This window comes from Zootoca vivipara, chromosome 3 (assembly GCF_963506605.1).
Source record: "Zootoca vivipara chromosome 3, rZooViv1.1, whole genome shotgun sequence".
Classification (NCBI taxonomy): Eukaryota; Metazoa; Chordata; class Lepidosauria; order Squamata; family Lacertidae; genus Zootoca; species Zootoca vivipara.
In genome coordinates, this window is record NC_083278.1 from 90,660,113 (window position 1) to 90,677,693 (window position 17,581).

A 17,581-nucleotide genomic window follows, 5' to 3' on the forward strand; every position below is an offset into this window, starting at 1 on the left:
TTGGAACATTGCTATTTAAGAGATGGAATTTAGAAACAGCCTGAAGGATGTTAGCTAAATCTATACCTTGTACAAAGCAACTCCCCTACAAACACACATACCCCTTCAAAAGAGTTTGCAATCCTAATTTTGGACATTTTACTCTTTGGGCCTAAGTCAACAAAATCATCATAAAGTAGTATTTGTACTCTCCAAACATATCTGAATGACTTAGATGTCACTTAGGTCATTTGGAAAATTTGGGTTGTGCTGTATTTGCTCATATAATTATACATCCCTCCCTCTTTTTCTACTGCTATTTCTCTCTCAGTTTTCATAGGAACTACCGTAGGAACCCAACATCAACATTAAGGAGATCTAGATTCTACTAGTAGTTTTTACCAAGCATGTGCAATGCTTAGCCACAAACAGTATTAAAAAGTCTGTTGCTTATAAATTCAGTAATGGGGGTTGACTCACTCCTGACACACCTAGCTATTAAATTTCTTTAGCTAGTTTAGACACCTACTTTCTTTGCTTAGGGGGGAAAAACACCTCTATTTCCTTTAATCTGGTGTCTTCATTAAGACAAAAATGAAATAAAAAAATTCCTTCAGTAGCACCTTAAAGACCAACTAAGTTTTTATTTTGGTATGAGCTTTCGTGTGCATGCACACGAAAGCTCATACCAAAATAAAAACTTAGTTGGTCTTTAAGCTGCTACTGAAGGAATTTTTTTATTTTACTTCGACCCAGACCAACACGGCTACCTACCTGTAACAAAAATGAAAGAAAGATTTGAGGCTACGTCCAAAGAAAATGCCAGTTAGTTCAGCATTTGATTTTATGTGTGGGGAAAGAACCAAAATAAAATAAAAATACGGAGAGCAAGTGATCAGAAGTGGGATAAAATTCAATAGCATTAAAGTGCATACTTAGCAGTCAAATGGAAGGGAGATTTGCACACAGAATTGTTTTTAATCTTTTAAAGCAAAAGTTGAAGATTTAGAGAACTACCAGATACAAACACAGTAGTATTTATTTACATTTATTTACATTTCTGTGCCATTCCAAAAGGCTTGGGACAAAGAACACAGAAGAGAACTAAGAAAATGCCCTCAAAGGATTTTTTAAAACTACTCCAGGGACATGCTGGAGAAGCCCCCAAGTCAACAGGGCTGGGCAGTAGGACCTTGGGTTACAGGCGCTTCAGGTTACAGACTCCGCTAACCTGGAAGTAGTACCTCAGGTTAAGAACTTTGCTTCAGGATGAGAACAGAAATCACGCAGTGGCGGTGCGGTGGCAGCAGGAGGCCCCATTAGCTAAAGTGGTACCTCAGATTAATAACAGTTTCAGGTTAAGAACGGACCTCTGGAACGAATTAAGTTCTTAACCCAAGGTACCACTGTATCAGCTTTTCAACATTGGGGTATATCACCAGCCAAAACATCAGAGTCTGGCGATATACCGCGATGTTGGGGGAAAAGCTGCATTGGCCTCAGCTTGCGGGGCGCCAGGTGAAATTGCCGCAGCTCTCACTGTGGGAGCCAAGGTAGTTTCGCCCCAGCACCTAGTGGGAGCCTGTTTGTACAGTTCAGCCAGGGCACGGGAGGGTGGAAAGAAAACAAGGCCATGTTTGACATGATAGAAGGGAGTGAATGAGTTATGTTACAGATAAGACAGCATATTGGAGCCATCAGGAGATGGGAGAATGCAACAAATCATGCTACAGAAGCTTCAAAGAGAATGGAAGATTGAGCACTTATGCATAGCTGATGGTGTAAAACAGGGTAGTAACAAAGGAGACTAACAGCATATCTAATTAAGTCAGCATGGCTGAAATAATGTTTTAATTAGTCAGTGTTGCTGAAATGATGCTTTGAGACTGTGCTGAACTAGCAGTGATTTTTCTCCTGGTATGGGTTTCTTCTGGAGTCTCAGAAGAGGAACAATAGTTGGTGAATTGCGGAGTGAAATGTAGTACTAGAGAGGAGTGGAGTGTTCAGCTTTCAACTCAACTGCCCACCCCCACCCCCCAAAGTTCAAATCTCCTACATACATTTACATTTTATTTATTACATGTATATCCCACCTTTTGTCCAAGAAGCCCCCCCCTTCATTTTATCCTTGGAGTAACCCTTTGAGGTAGGTTAGTCTGAGAAACTGCAAATGGTGCAAAGTTGCCCCACGAGCTTCACAGATGAGTGGGGATTCAAACTCTGGCCTGCTGCCACCATGTCTATTTTGTCCTGAAGGCAGACCGTTGTATTTTTTAAAAACTAGAACAAGCCAACAACAGTGGCTGGGTCCTTGCATGTTCTACTCACATTTATAGTGGAACACAATTATTTCAAGCATCATAGGAACAAATTTCATAGCGCCACTGTGTTAGAAGTTCATTCGGTAAAATGCAATTGGTTTATGATTAGTTGAGAAATTAGCATGTAAACTTCTAAAATTATATGCAGTCATGCTAAGAGCCCTTAAGTAAAGGAGGGCGATCAGAGGAAGCTATAGTCTCGGAAGACTTGTAGATTATCCATTAGAGAGAGAGAAATCCTAGATCTATAGTAAAGTAATGCCTCTATTAGAACCAACCAAAATGTCATGAAGTCATGAGTAACCTTTCTAATTCCCAATATACATCTGAAACTATGCAAATATTTGACATTCATGTTCCATAAATAAACTTCAGAAAAATAAAAAGTTCAGCACTTGCACACATTCAAGAATGTTGAAAAGCAGACACCCTTGTTGAGTCTGGACTCTAATTATCCTGATTCTTTTAAAGAATTGGGGTCTTGCTGCTTAAGTGTTTTGAAAGCTATTCATCTACGTCCCAAAATAACTCAGGCTTTTTGTCCGTGAATTAAGACACTCACAGTTCATTCAGGGTACATTTTGAGCACTATCAAGCATAGCTTGTTCATAACTTGCTGCAAGCTTTAAAATGGACTGAAATAGTACTGTTCATAATTAACAGTGGGATGGAGGTAAATTCTTGTTATATGAATTATCTCATTTGCACGCTACAGTTCAAAGGACTAACAGATTACTAGGTTAAGTACTGAATATTCTTCTGTTTCTTAGAAGGTGAGGGAAGAAGGGCATGGGAAATGAGTTTTCAAACATTTTGTTGCTACCATTTGCAAATGCCAGATTCTAAAGGTCAAAAGACGTAACTACTCTGGGATTGTGGAGCAGAGGCCAAAGCAAGAATTTACAAAACCCTTTTGGAAACTGCAAAGAACTCTGGTTCTAAAAAGACAGTAATTACAACAAAGCCTTAGGTTGACTATGTAATGTGCTATCTTATTAAACTAAGAAAATTTAGCCTCTACAGACTGTATGTAGACATTAACTTGCCAGACATTAACTTTGAAATGGTTTTCAATACAGTGTGGTATATTTGCATAGAACCTAAGGCAATGGGGAACACTTTAATGAAACTACAGCATATTGCTTTCATATGCACACTAAATAAGCAAAATGGGATCTGTGGAAAGATATTAATAAAGCCTGAACAAACTTTCTAAATTAATGTTGACTGCGACTAATTTATTTGAGCAAAGAGCTAGGCAGGCCTAGCAAGTGTCACTGATGCACTGACATTCCAGAGAACCCATAGATCAGAAGTTTCTGGAGTACAAAATGTGTCATTCTGAAGGCATCTGAGATACTGGAAAACCTGTTCCAATCTTGTGTGGACAAGGGGAAACATAGGATTGTATCCAGTGTTGCCATTACACCTGTGCAATGGAACTTCCCTCTCATCTCTCTGCTGAAACTCCTTGTGCACCCTCAAAATCTGCTGAAGGGGGTTGCAGGATTCTCTGGAGTGGTTTTGGGGCACATGTGGAGAGGAGAGAGGAGAGGAGAAGTCATCCTCTCGTACAAGCAAAAACACTGCTTGCACAGCACTGCATACAAACAACCCACAGCTTTTATGGGCATTAGTTTCTTGGGCAGTCCCCTTTTTACTTTGTCCGTAGAGGGGGAGGGGAATGGCAAGACAATGTGAAATGAGAGTGGGTGTAGAAACAAATACTATTTTGCAGAACACTATACCTCCATTCCAAAGCAAGCAGCTTTTGCACTTCTTTGAATAGCATTCATGCAGTGATGTACATACTGCAACAGTGGTCAGGCTACCACAGTCCTGAAACTGCCATAGCTGTCTCACCAGCCAAATATGGTAAAAGACACTCCTGGCAACTGAGGTCACCTGGGCCTCTAGCAACAGAGATGCATCCAGAAGCACTGCCAGACTATCACCAGAAGGCAATTGACCAATTGAGTGGCCTTGAGAACCACTCACATACTCCATCTTATCAGAATTCAGAATCAGTTTGGGTTTCTACGGCCTTTCCCGCTTCAAATGTTACGGAGAAATAGAAGTTCCATTGATTACATGCTGATGACACCTCACCAGAATCTCCGAATGACCATTCCCAACACCTTCCCAACACTGCAAGCTGCGTGTGCAGTTAGTACAATTCTTTTATGACTAGAGTAACAGCTGAGGCTGTTTGGGAGAGTAGATGTGAGCTCTGAAATTTTGTTTGTTCCTGTTTGGGGGCCATTGTACCAAAGGGATTATAAGATTATATACTTTTGGTAAAAATATATGGCCAGCTTCAATGTCATGCCAGCAGATACAAAGGGACTCCCTTACCCCAATTCCCCTTGTGCCTCACCAGTCTGCTCTGGAGGGTCCTCCAACTATCTAGAGCAGATTTGGGGGGCATGGGGGGAGGAGAGGAAGGAAAAGTTCCCTTGTAAGTGGAAGTCTGTTGCAGAAGTAGAATGCCACAATTGTTGCTAGACCCATTGTTTTATTACAGGAACAAACAAATACAATTTAAAAGGGTCCCAAATCCATTACACCAATTGTTTAGCCCTTTTGTGAACTTATCAAGTATGAGCTTCTGGTTAAACACAACTAAATTACATGGGGAGAAAGAAGGCCTCAAGCAATTGTGCTGGAAGTTCTGTAGCCGAGGTGAGAACCCTAAGGAACTTAGGACAATGTGGTGTGCGTGTGTGTTTTGCACGCATGGGCAAGAAGCGGCTGCTTGAAACAGAACTGCAGTCCCTTCTCCTTCCTTTTAAAACAAACAAACAAAAAACTCATCTGGGGGACTGGTTGGAAATCCTGAAGTGCCTATAGGATGGGGAACAAAATCTTAACTCACTTTCTCCCCCCCTTCTCCTTCAGCTTCTGTGTTTGTTTTTTTGTTTGTTTGTTTTGAAAGTGTGGTGTTTTAATAAGGTATATTCCCAGCTCCTGCCAACCTAGCAGTTCGAAAGCACATCAAAATGCAAGTAGATAAATAGGAACCGCTATAGCGGGAAGGTAAACGGCGTTTCCGTGTGCTGCTCTGGTTTGCCAGAAGCAGCTTTGTCATGCTGGCCACATGACCTGGAAGCTATATGCCGGCTCCCTCGGCCAATAATGCGAGATGAGCGCGCAACCGCAGAGTCGGTCACGACTGGACCTAATGGTCAGGGGTCCCTTTACCTTTATTCCCAGCCCTAATCTGCCAGAACCTGAAGGATAAGAAACATGCAATAAACACCACCACCACCACCACCATCTTTGAAAGCGAGATGAAGAAAAAGAGAGGAAGGGGGTATTTTTATTTTTTCATTTGGGGAAAAAACCCACCCTTTCACCAGGGTTGCCTTTTTTCAAAAAACAAAGCAAAGTCAAAGTTTTTTTCTTTTGGCAAGCTGCTAGGACCTGGTAAATTGAGCTGGCATGGGGAATGTGAGCTCTGGCCAGTGGGCTGTAGAAGCGACAGTGGGCGCTTCGCATGTTGGGAATCAATGCTGCGATCGGCCACAGCTCTGGGAGCCCCTCTCCGATGCTGAGATCGGCTGTAGGTTGTCCAGGCGCAGCATCTCCAATGTTTCTGTCCCGGAACTGCGGTTAATCACAGCATCATCCACAGCATCATTGAAGACGGGTACCGGCATCTGGGCTCCAGTGGATGAGCCCGCCCCACCCCCAGCCCGCCCCATCCCCTGGTGCATGTGCCCACCCAGGGCAGCAAACAGGGACACAATGTCCCTGCTGTCTACTACTCCATAATATAACAAAGCAAAAAAGTTAGTGAGTTATTGAGATCAAGCTTTGTAGTGTCCGCTTTACTTTTCGAAACAAAACCGACTACATTTATTTGAGTGTACATAGTTATTTCAAATTCATTAGTGTTTCTGTAATTCAAAGATAAATCCTATGCCAAATTCAATTCAGCTGAAAAACAGCAAGAGCAATTCTTCACTTTTTAAAAACTGATTTAAACGAACACTTCATCAACACGAAGAATCAACACTTCATTCTTTTAATGTTAGGTCACTGACAAATGCTAAGCTCTAGAAGGTTTGAAAAACCTGCTATGACCTGCTGTGCCAAACTGGTTACTTGCCAAGTCTCAATTTTTCCTTAAATTTGTAGAGAGATCTTTCTTCTGTAATAATATTGCTCCCCGCCCCCCTTTTCAATTCCCAATTAAAGTTAACAATATGGAGATATACAGTAATGAAAGCTGCTTTCATTATACACTAAATTTAATTAATGTGTCATACAAAAATGGAAGGACACCTGCGTTTAATATTACACTGTCAGAACATGCACACTGCAGTTCTGGATGACTTCCAACTAGGGCTGTTCTACACACTTTTTAAAAAAATTGCCTTCCCAGCTTTTGTACCCAGGACAAAACCGAGGTCCGTATGCTCTGTGCAGGGCAATGTGCACATTTAAAAATGGAAATAAACATAAAAACCTTAGATTTTTTTCTATGTAAGGAACCCCCAAACTTCAGCCCTCCAGATGTTTTGGACTACAATTCCCATCTTCCCTGACCGCTGGTCCGGTTAGCTAGGGATCATGGGAGCTGTAGGCCAAAACATCTGGAGGGCCGCAGTTTGGGGATGCCTGATCTGCGTTAATGCAATGGGGGAAAGTCAATTTCATGTCCATTTTTGAAATATAGCACCATTTAATAAATCTGAGGTTTAAAAATAAGAGAAGATGGGGATATTTATAGAACAACACACAATGTTCAACTTCCAAACCAAGGATGCTTAATTTAACTATAACTTACACGGGGTGGGGGTGGGGGCACTACCAGAAAAGTAGATTCGATTCCGTCTGCATACTAAAAGAAAGCCAAGCAGGCTGGGTATAGAGAAGAAGAACAGAAACTGAGATATAGGAGAGCTTGCCAAAGTACCAGAAAAAGTTTGAAAAGGCTATGCCAGCACCAAATTATAAAATAGCTAAGCAGGTGGCAGAGCCAGATGCCACGGTGCAATGTTGGTTTGGGCTGGACCACTAAAAGAATTGGGCAGATGGATCAGAGCCTGTTGCTCAGTCCTGGTGCACCGTCTAAAGAGGAATCAAGTATTCTGCTCAAAAAACTTTCCAGTAACGTCCACAATGGAGATAAAATTTTGACATTACGTATTTCGTGTGTATTTTCTTATAGAGTTCATTCCAAAAACACCTTATACCTAATGCATGTGGGGATCAAAGTGCTGTCCATTTTGGTTATGAAAATGCCATTTCCTACCAATACCAAGTGTTTGGTGTTGTTGTTGTTGTTTTTAAAAAAAACTCTTTAGGATCGTCATACTGAAGAGTACAAAGAATCAAAAAAGTTAAAATCCACAGATCACAATCCTTGTAAACACAGATCTAACTGCATTTAGTTTAGCTCAACTCAAAAGGGTTTGACATGAAAGATGTTGCTGAAGAACAACAATTCTCATTACAATTTTATATTCTGTGTATTTTAACAAACGCCAAGAGATCGTCTGAGGCAACTAACTGTCAGCTAGTCAAGAGAAAAACCTCCACCTTGCAGTAATCTGAAAGATACATATATGCAGATAGACACAGCTTGCCTACTGTCCTGGTCAGATGTTCAATTTGATTTGTCTTCAGCCACACTATAAGATATTACATATATATGATTAACAATGAAATACTGTGTGTCTAGGGACGCGGGTGGCACTGTGGGTTAAACCACTGAGCCTTGGGCTTGCCGATCAGAAGGCCAGCGGTTTGAATCCCCGCAACAGGGTGAGCTCCCATTGCTCGGTCCCAGCTCCTGGCATGTCTTAATGTGAAAATATTTAAGATAGAAATAGTTTTAGATCATGTGTAGCAGATGTTGGGGTGATAAGTAATAAAATACTATTTTTGTAGTGAAATAATATGCTGTGTTGACTTTATTACTACAAAATTTAGTAACTTCAAAACTTTAAAACTGAAAGTGGATTGCACTTGGATTATTCCAAGATGATTAAACTTGCCTTATCAACACAAAAGAAGGCTTCATACATAAATGAGAGACTGCACTTCAGCCAGACAATTATGTACAGTAGTCTGTAGGGTTAAATAGTCTGATGATTTTAGTTTTATTCTTTATTGTAAACTGCTTTGTTTTACTACAATCAAGCTTTGTGAGATAAACAAATAGTGATCCTTATTATCCCTGTTCAGAGGGGCACCAACAATCCCAACCAACTAACTTGGGTCAATTTGGAATTCTGCTACCCCAACATCTTGCCAATCAATCATTAAGACTTACAATTTTTGGATATGCCATGACTTATGTAAGGTATCTAAAATAACCAAACCTCCTTCTCATCTATCTTTAATTCAACATGGGCTACGGGAGCATAAGTTTGCACATACTTCTAGATGAAACATGTCTGATGCACTAGAACTATAGTGGGAAGGATTCAACTCACTATAGGCTTGCTTTAAAACCTCTTATCTACATTGTGAAACAAGTAGAAAGCATATAAAAATAACAATTCATACACTATAGGAAAGAACCACTGTCCTCCTAGTGGTGCAGCAATAAAACTGCTAGCACATTTGCAAAGCTAAGCAGGGTGCGGTATGGTTTCAAATTGGATGGGAAACCATATGTTGAGATTCCTGCATTGCAGGGCGATGGACTAGACGACCCTTGTAATCCCTTCCAACTCTACAATTCGAATATACTTACCGTATATTGGCTATATGTTGTTGCACAGGCTGATGCTGAAAATGTTCAGGCCACTGATGATGTAGACAGAATGAGGGCGAGGACTGAAGACAGCAGGCAGTCTGATACAAGGGTGTATGTTTTTGGCAAGCGGATGCTGAATATTCTGTATGAAGGTTTGGGCAGCAGGAAGTTAATGGAGATGGCGCCGCATTGCCAGACAGTGAAAGGCATTCTTGCTGATTACAATGGTGATTTAGAGGCTGATGATGGTATGGGCAAGGGCGACAACACTGTGATAATACCTGTGGAGTTCTTTGGTCATCTACAGGCAGAAACGATGGTTTTAGCATGCCATTAAGTTGAAGGCACCCATTTGCACTCACTTTTCTTCTTGTGGTTTCCTTGGATGGGAGGTTTTGGACGGCAACATTGCCATCACTGGTTGCAAGGAGATCAGGACTAGTTCCATTGGTCGGGATGTTACCATTGCTCAGAACTACAAAGTCATTGCTCCCATTGCTTGTAGCCATGCTCCAAAGTTCTGGTGGTCTGCAATGCTTCTAGAAGGGAGGAAAAGAAAGAAAAAGTTTAAAATGAAAAAGGCACAATTTTGTCCATAATATACTGGTCTCAGTGTTCTACATGATCTGCCGAATAAAAATAAACCTGGATTAAGGATGCACCAAGTATCTGTACAGTTACAATTACGGCTGCGCAATAGCTGGTTTTTCACCATCTCGATATATCGCCAGGTAAACATCACGGTATACCGATATATCACAATGTCTGAAATAAGGATGGAGCTAAGTACAGTACAGGGACGTGGGTGGCACTGTGGTCTAAACCACTGAGCCTAGGGCTTGCCAATCGGAAGGTCAGCGGTTCGAATCCCTGCAACGGGATGAGCTCCCATTGCTTGGTCCCAGCTCCTGCCAACCTAGCAGTTCGAAAGCACATCAAAGTGCAAGTAGGTAGGGAAGGTAAACGGTGTTTCCGTGCGCTGCTCTAGTTTCGCCAAAAGCGGCTTAGTCATGCTGGCCACATGACCTGGAAGCTGTCTGCGGACAAATGCAGGTTCCCTCGGCTGGTAAAGCGAGAGTCGTTCGCAACTGGACTTAACTGTCAGGGGTCCTTAATCTTTTTAAGTATACAGTATAGACATTGGCTGGCTTCATGTTTTCCCCGCATCATGACTTCTGCATTGTCCTTGACCACTGACCAAGCTAACTACAAATGAATTTGTGTTCAACAACACTGGGGTGAGCGTGGGCTCAAAGGTTAGTCACCCTGATCTAGAAGAAGGGACTGCTATCAGTGATTTAACATCTTTATAATGTACATAACATTAAAGCTTTGTGATTGTTAATAGCTTGCTAAGATTCTGTTTGCTCCACAGGGACCCATAAACATTAATTTTCTCTTTCTTATCTACTACTGAGCTGTTAAGAGTGCCTGAAACTGTACAGCCAGCCAAGCTATTTAATTGGTTCATCACTAATATCGAACAGAAGGTGCTATGCACAATGGAATGCTGCCCATAGCAACCCCGGATGCTGATTCTCAGAGCCATTTGGGTTTGGAATCCTCAATGCCTAAAGCTAAAGCGGGGGGGGGGGGGGGGGAAGAGTCTTGAATAATGTAACTTAAAACTATTTATTCTGTTATACTCAGACACTCTGCAAAGTTAATACCAAACGGCAACCAGTCAAAACTTGACAGCATTTTCTAGACAGGAATATTTTCCTTCAGAATCCAATTCCTCGCATTCCTATGTTTAATATTCTTTCCCGACCCACTGCACCCTAAACCAGTAGACCCCATTAAAAAGTTACTGAACACACACTTGCCAAGTTTAAATTTAAGCAGTTGAATGAAGTTGGTTGCTGTCTGAAAACATTTAATTTTTAAAATACTGTATGGCTGAAGTTAGGGTAGTTTACTCATGGATTGCATGGCAATTTCAGAATGGCTACAAAAAGTAATGTAACAATAAACACACAATTAAAAAGAAGAATATCCCCCCCTTAAAGAGACATCTGTACACTTTTCCTTTTGTGCAATAGATTCAGAAGCACGTTGACATGCTGGAGAATCACTATCTTCTGAACAGGAAATTCAAGCATCCAAGACAACCAACAGCTTCTTCCATATTTTCATTAGAATTTCTAAGGCATAAGGGGTCAGCAAACTTTTTCACCAGGGGGCTGGTCCACTGTCCCTCAGACCTTGTGGGGGGCCAGACTATATTTTTTTGGGGGGAAATGAACGAATTCCTATGCCCCACAAATAACCCAGAGATGCATTTTAAATAAAAAGACATATTCTACTCATGTAAAAACATGCTGATTCCTGGACTGTCCGTGGGCCAGATTTAGACGGTGATTGGGCCGCATTTGGCCCCCGGGCCTTAGTTTGGGGACCCCCTGGAATAAACATTTATTGATCTGAACTCTGGGCAACCCAAAAAAGTCATGACTGGGACAAGGCAGACCAATTCCTTTGCTGTTAGGATGCAAATACACAAAAAGGCAGCTGAAAAATGACTATGACCTACCAAGTCTACAGAGAACATTTTGTGGTTTCTTTGTTCTCTATGATGAGAGGGCAAAGATGAGTGGGTTCCCGGCTGCTCATGATAAGAGACAAGAGCCGCAGTACACACACACACACACACAAAAAAAATCAGCAATAAAAGAGCAGCAAGCTAGCAACAAAAAGCACAGTGAAACCCATGTGAAAGGGAAAGTGTCAAACTGTGGAAGGCTATTCCACAGAACCTGGTGGCGAAAGAGGTCCTGCTTCTCATGGGGCTCCTTCAGCAAGCTGTTGTCCCAAAGAGAAGAACAGACAGCGGAGAAGGTTGAAAATTGTAGTTCTGGTGTTAAGAACGGAGAGGGGGCTGCCAGGGTACCATTTGGAGAACTGGTTTACCAGGCTTCAGCAGGCTTGTCTGAATTTGTTCTGAGTCTGGCACTATGACCAAAATAAAAGAAGCAAAGGTGTATATGGCTAAGGTAGCAGTTTATTACAGAACTCCAGAAGAAAAAAGCTCTGTTCCTTCTCTTTTTAATCCTACAACAGATTCTCCATTCTGGGGGGTTCTCTTTCTGCTAAGACAACCACTCAAGTACAGGATTTACCTTGGTATGGGATGGTTAGCACATCAGCCACGGCAATATCTTTCTCTTTTCTCCCACCCACCCCTTTTTTGTTTTCATTTGGTGTCCTCTGCTCAGGGCCAATTTTGGAGTCCAAGGATTACACACACATGAAGGCGGTGGGTGAATGGAAGGACACTGGGTGAGTGGCAGGGGAAGTAAAACCTCCCAGGATGAGAGATTGGGATAAGAAAGGAAAGTTCCCAGGTGAGAGCTGGGAGGGTCCACCACTTTCTGGGTGAGACAAGGGTTAAGAGCTACCTTTGAGACAGGACTCTGTTTTCTTCTCTCTCTGTTTTTATTTATACCAATTTCTTTTATCTTATTGTATTATGGAAAAGTTTTAATAGTTTTTTTAAAAAGAATTTTTTATCTGTAAAAATGATTCTGATATTATGTCAAGGTGCAGGAATATCGTTCATCTGAGTTTTGAGACTACAGACAGAAAACTCATGACCATCAGGTTTAATTTCAAAAGCATCAGTAATGTACTTTGGAATCAGTATTAAATGAAGGTAAAGGTAAAGGGACCCCTGACCATTAGGTCCAGTCATAACCGACTCTGGGGTTGCGGCGCTCATCTCGCGTTATTGGCCGAGGGAGCCAGCGTACAGCTTCCAGGTCATGTGGCCAACATGACTAAGCTGCTTCTGGCGAACCAGAGCAGTGCACGGAAACACCGTTTACCTTCCCGCCGGAGCGGTACCTATTTATCTACTTGCACTTTGACATACCTTCGAACTGTTAGGTTGGCAGGAGCAGGGACCGAGCAATGGAAGCTCACCCCGTTGCGGGGATTCGAACCGCCGACCTTCTGATCGGCAAGCCCTAGGCTCTGTGGTTTAACCCACAGCACTACCCGCGTCCCTCAGTATTAAATATCAAACTGCAAAAAAACAAAAAACAATAGCAACTTCAATCTCTACCGACAGTTGCACAGAAGGCAATGTGACTCCCAAAAGTTCCTCTAGATCAGGCATAGGCAAACTCGGGCCTCCAGATGTTTTGGGACTACAATTCCCATCAACCCTGACCACTGGTCCTGTTAGCTAGGGATGATGGGAGTTGTAGTCCCAAAACATCTGGAGGGCCAAGTTTGTGTATGCCTGCTCTAGATAGTCAGAACCCATACCCATATCCGCAAGCCGAACCAAGTGAAAGTGATCCCACAAACCTGGACCAGACAGTACTCAAGGAGCCTCCCTGAGATCTGCTTCAACAGTAGCATCAAATTAGGAATGGAAATGAGTGACTTTGCCCTCAAAGTGCTTCACAAAACTAATACAGTGGGCTACTCAGTGATCTGTTGCTACATCTGCTGGGCTGATACTAACCAGGCCCTTCAGCTTTAGGAAAAGTTTCCCTGGGTAGTACACAGAGTATGCAATTGTGGCTATAAAGTGAGCAGTCTCTGATGCCATCACCTTCACATAGACTCTCACCTGTGTTTGGTCCAAGACTTTGAGGAAGAACTGTAATGCTGTACTGTACTCAGACATGTGTGCAGGATTTTGTGTTCGCTCAAGTGAATATTAATTTTAGATGTGGGTAAACCTCTCCCATTCCTTCAGGCCAAGATGACGTATTTCATTACTCTGAAGAGGTTTTTTATGTTATTATTAAGAAAGGGTGCGGGGGTGGGAGAAGGAGGCTTAAAAAAACATTGGTTCAAGAAACGCCATCTGGACTAACACCACTTACTATTGAAAAAGACAAGTGCAAAATCAGGTGGGAATGAAGTACTGGAAATGTGGTTTCATTTGCTATTTAGTGCAGAGCATTATAAATCTTTAGATCGCCTTAGGAACCAGCTAATTAGCTATTGAACCATTCATCCCCAGCCTCTCCTAAATCCAACAAAAACTCAACTTAAAAAAAAGACGACAGTTCTATAACATTTAGCCTAGATTCTACTTGCACATGAAATTATTTCATATATAAGCTGAAAAAGAAAGCTCCCAAGCAAACAATCCTGGTTTAGAGGGGTTGTGCTGTTTAAATCAGGCATAGGCACACTCAGCACTCCAGATGTTTGGGGACTACAGCTCCCATCATCCCTGACCACTAGCTAGGGGTGATGGGAGTTGTAGTACCAAAACAGCTAGAGGGCCGAGTTTGCCTAGGTCTGGTTTAAATCATTGAATTCCTGCCAGATAAAGAGATTGCAGTATGCTAGTTGATGGAAATATGCATTCTCATTCTAAAGTTTCCATTAAGGTGTTTTCCTTAAATGGTGCAAGACAGACAAACTGAGCAATAATCATAGCTGTCAATTTCTCCCTTTTTTTAAGGGAAATTCCCTTATGCTGAATAGGCTTCCTCACGAGGAAAGGGAAAACTTGACAGCTATGCAATATGCAACAGAGTGACATGCAACAACCTGTATAATTATTAAAATAAATTCTATCATTTTCTACAGAATGTTTATACAGCAAGCCTGCACCCTTCTCAGTCATGACACATTCACATCCAACATCATACCAAGAGTTTCTACTTTAGTTTTACAACAAAATTATGTGGTGTGTTTGTGTGTGTGTGTGTGTGTGTGTGTGTGTGAGAGAGAGAGAGAGAGGGGGGGGCGGCTCTTGATATTTGGATTTTCTATCTATCTCTCAAGCCCATATTCCTAAGGCAATTAAGGAGATTTTAAAATGCTTAATATCGTTGATCCTAGCCAGTGCTTTTTTTCTTAAAAAATGTTTTAAGTGTACAGTACTCTCATTTTCCTACTCATTTTTAAAATACTGCCCCTCAATGAGGTCAAACTTAGATTCACAGAATGTTTAGGGGTATGTGTACCCCTGCGTCCCCCAGAAAAAAAGCACTGATCTTAGCTTCTGGCTCTCAGCTAGACATTTTTGAAATTCCCTAGTACCTTTGCTATTCACAGGCCAAGGGAGTCTCCCACAGTTTCCTGGCACTTGCTTTTTATTTTGTTTATAGGCCGCTAGCTATACACTGAACATTCTTCTTTAACTATGATAACTTACTCCTCGAGGAAGCTCTGTTTCTGCAGAATGTCATTCCCTAAGCAAAGTAGTTTAGGTCTACTTTAATGTGTACAAAGAAAATGTGTGTGTGTGTGTGCGTGTGTGTGTTAAATCCAACAAGCTTGCGGTAATGAGTATTAATAAGTATTTTAACTCCTTTCCTTCAAACAAAGGTGGAGGCATATGCTTGCAAAGCCCTCTTCCCTTGATCACCACCTGACCACCTCCCTTTCCTGTCTCCTCCTAATAGGAGCTTGGAGCTGAGAGCACTCATTATGTGTTAAGAAGGATGCCCATTATCTGATTCTTCACCCCTGAAGCTTGGATGTGGATGTTTCCTCAGCAACGTTTTGCACAGGCAATGGCTTTCATTTATGTACAGGTGTAAGTATATGTTATTGCAGATACTACTTAAAATTTACATCCTTCTTAAACCTAAATCAATCATTAATGCATAGCGTTTGCTCACAATACATGAATTCAGAGGTACTGGGGTCACTCAGCTGATTGTTGCAAATATCATTTGCTAAAATCCTCTTATACTGGTACTGCCTTTCATCATTCTTGACCCTAGGGTGTGTTACAAACATATAAAGTAGATAAAGCCAATTCTCAAATCAATTATTTATTCATTTTTGGAAAATGCTATGGATGTCTTATATAATATCAACACCTATGAAGGCTGGGGAAGTATGTAATCCACCAAAAGAATGGCCGGGGAAACCCAGCCAGATGGCAGGGTGTGTTTGTTTGTTTGTTTATTGCTACTACTACTATACCACTGTAGGTGTTGTTGTTGTTTAGTCGTTTAGTCGTGTCCGACTCTTCGTGACCCCATGGACCATAGCACGCCAGGCACTCCTGTCTTGCACTGCCTCCCGCAGTTTGGTCAAACTCATGTTCGTAGCTTCGAGAACACTGTCCAACCATCTTGTCCTCTGACGTCCCCTTCTCCTAGTGCCCTCAATCTTTCCCAACATCAGGGTCTTTTCCAAGGATTCTTCTCTTCTCATGAGGTGGCCAAAGTATTGGAGCCTCAGCTTCACGATCTGTCCTTCCAGGGAGCACTCAGGGCTGATTTCCTTAAGAATGGATAGGTTTGATCTTCTTGCAGTCCATGGGACTCTCAAGAGTCTCCTCCAGCACCATAATTCAAAAGCATCAATTCTTCGGCGATCAGCCTTCTTTATGGTCCAGCTCTCACTTCCATACATCACTACTGGGAAAACCATAGCTTTAACTATACGGACCTTTGTCGGCAAGGTGATGTCTCTGCTTTTTAAGATGCTGTCTAGGTTTGTCAATGCTTTTCTCCCAAGAAGCAGGCGTCTTTTAATTTCGTGACTGCTGTCACCATCTGCAGTGATCAAGGAGCCCAAGAAGGTGAAATCTCTCACTGCCTCCATTTCTTCCCCTTCTATTTGCCAGGAGGTGATGGGACCAGTGGCCATGATCTTGGTTTTTTTGATGTTGAGCTTCAGACCATATTTTGCGCTCTTCTCTTTCACCCTCATTAAAAGGTTCTTTAATTCCTCCTCGCTTTCTGCCATCAAGGTTGTGTCATCTGCATATCTGAGGTTGTTGATATTTCTTCCGGCAATCTTAATTCCGGCTTGGGATTCATCTAGTCCAGCCTTTCGCATGATGAATTCTGCATATAAGTTAAATAAGCAGGGAGACAATATACAACCTTGTTGTACTCCTTTCCCAATTTTGAACCACTCAGTTGTTCCATATCCAGTTCTAACTGTAGCTTCTTGTCCCACATATCGAGATTTCTCAGGAGACAGATGAGGTGATCAGGCACTCCCATTTCTTTAAGAACTTGCCATAGTTTGCTGTGGTCGACACAGTCAAAGGCTTTTGCATAGTCAATGAAGCAGAAGTAGACGTTTTTCTGGAACTCTCTAGCTTTCTCCATAATCCAGCGCATGTTTGCTATTTGGTCTCTGGTTCCTCTGCCCTTTCGAAATCCAGCTTGCACTTCTGGGAGTTCTCGGTCCACATACTGCCTTAGCCTGCCTTGTAGAATTTTAAGCATAACCTTGCTAGCGTGTGAAATGAGCGCAATTGTGCGGTAGGTGGAGCATTCTTTGGCACTGCCCTTCTTTGGAATTGGGATGTAGACTGATCTTCTCCAATCCACTGTAGGTGCCACTAGCCAAACATCCAAGGGGAGGATGTTTCACATTTGGGTCTCTACCGTCCTATTCTTCTCCTTCTTTGGTGATCATTTGTAGCAGAGTAAGATTGTCTTCCATGAACAGGGCCTTAAGGAGAAAGCTGGTTCTTGTGTCACAACATAATCCACCAATTCTTCATAAAGAGCTAAATTGATCCATCACATTATTCAACACCTTCCAAGTCACGAAACATTTTTAAGATTAATCTTCTCCTCTCCTATTTAAGTGTTTTGTTGCATTACTGCCAATCCACATCCCA

General features: G+C 42.0%; 1 protein-coding gene across 1 annotated transcript in view; it reads right to left on the reverse strand.

The window, feature by feature from the left end:
• Positions 1–17,581, reverse strand: part of DISP1 (dispatched RND transporter family member 1) — a 54,188-nt gene that overhangs the window by 26,189 nt on the left and 10,418 nt on the right. Inside the window, exon 2 of the mRNA XM_035111411.2 lies at positions 9,010–9,551. Within this exon, the coding sequence (XP_034967302.1) occupies positions 9,010–9,521 (512 nt within the window). The 5' untranslated portion in view covers positions 9,522–9,551. The remainder of the gene's footprint in view (positions 1–9,009; positions 9,552–17,581) is intronic.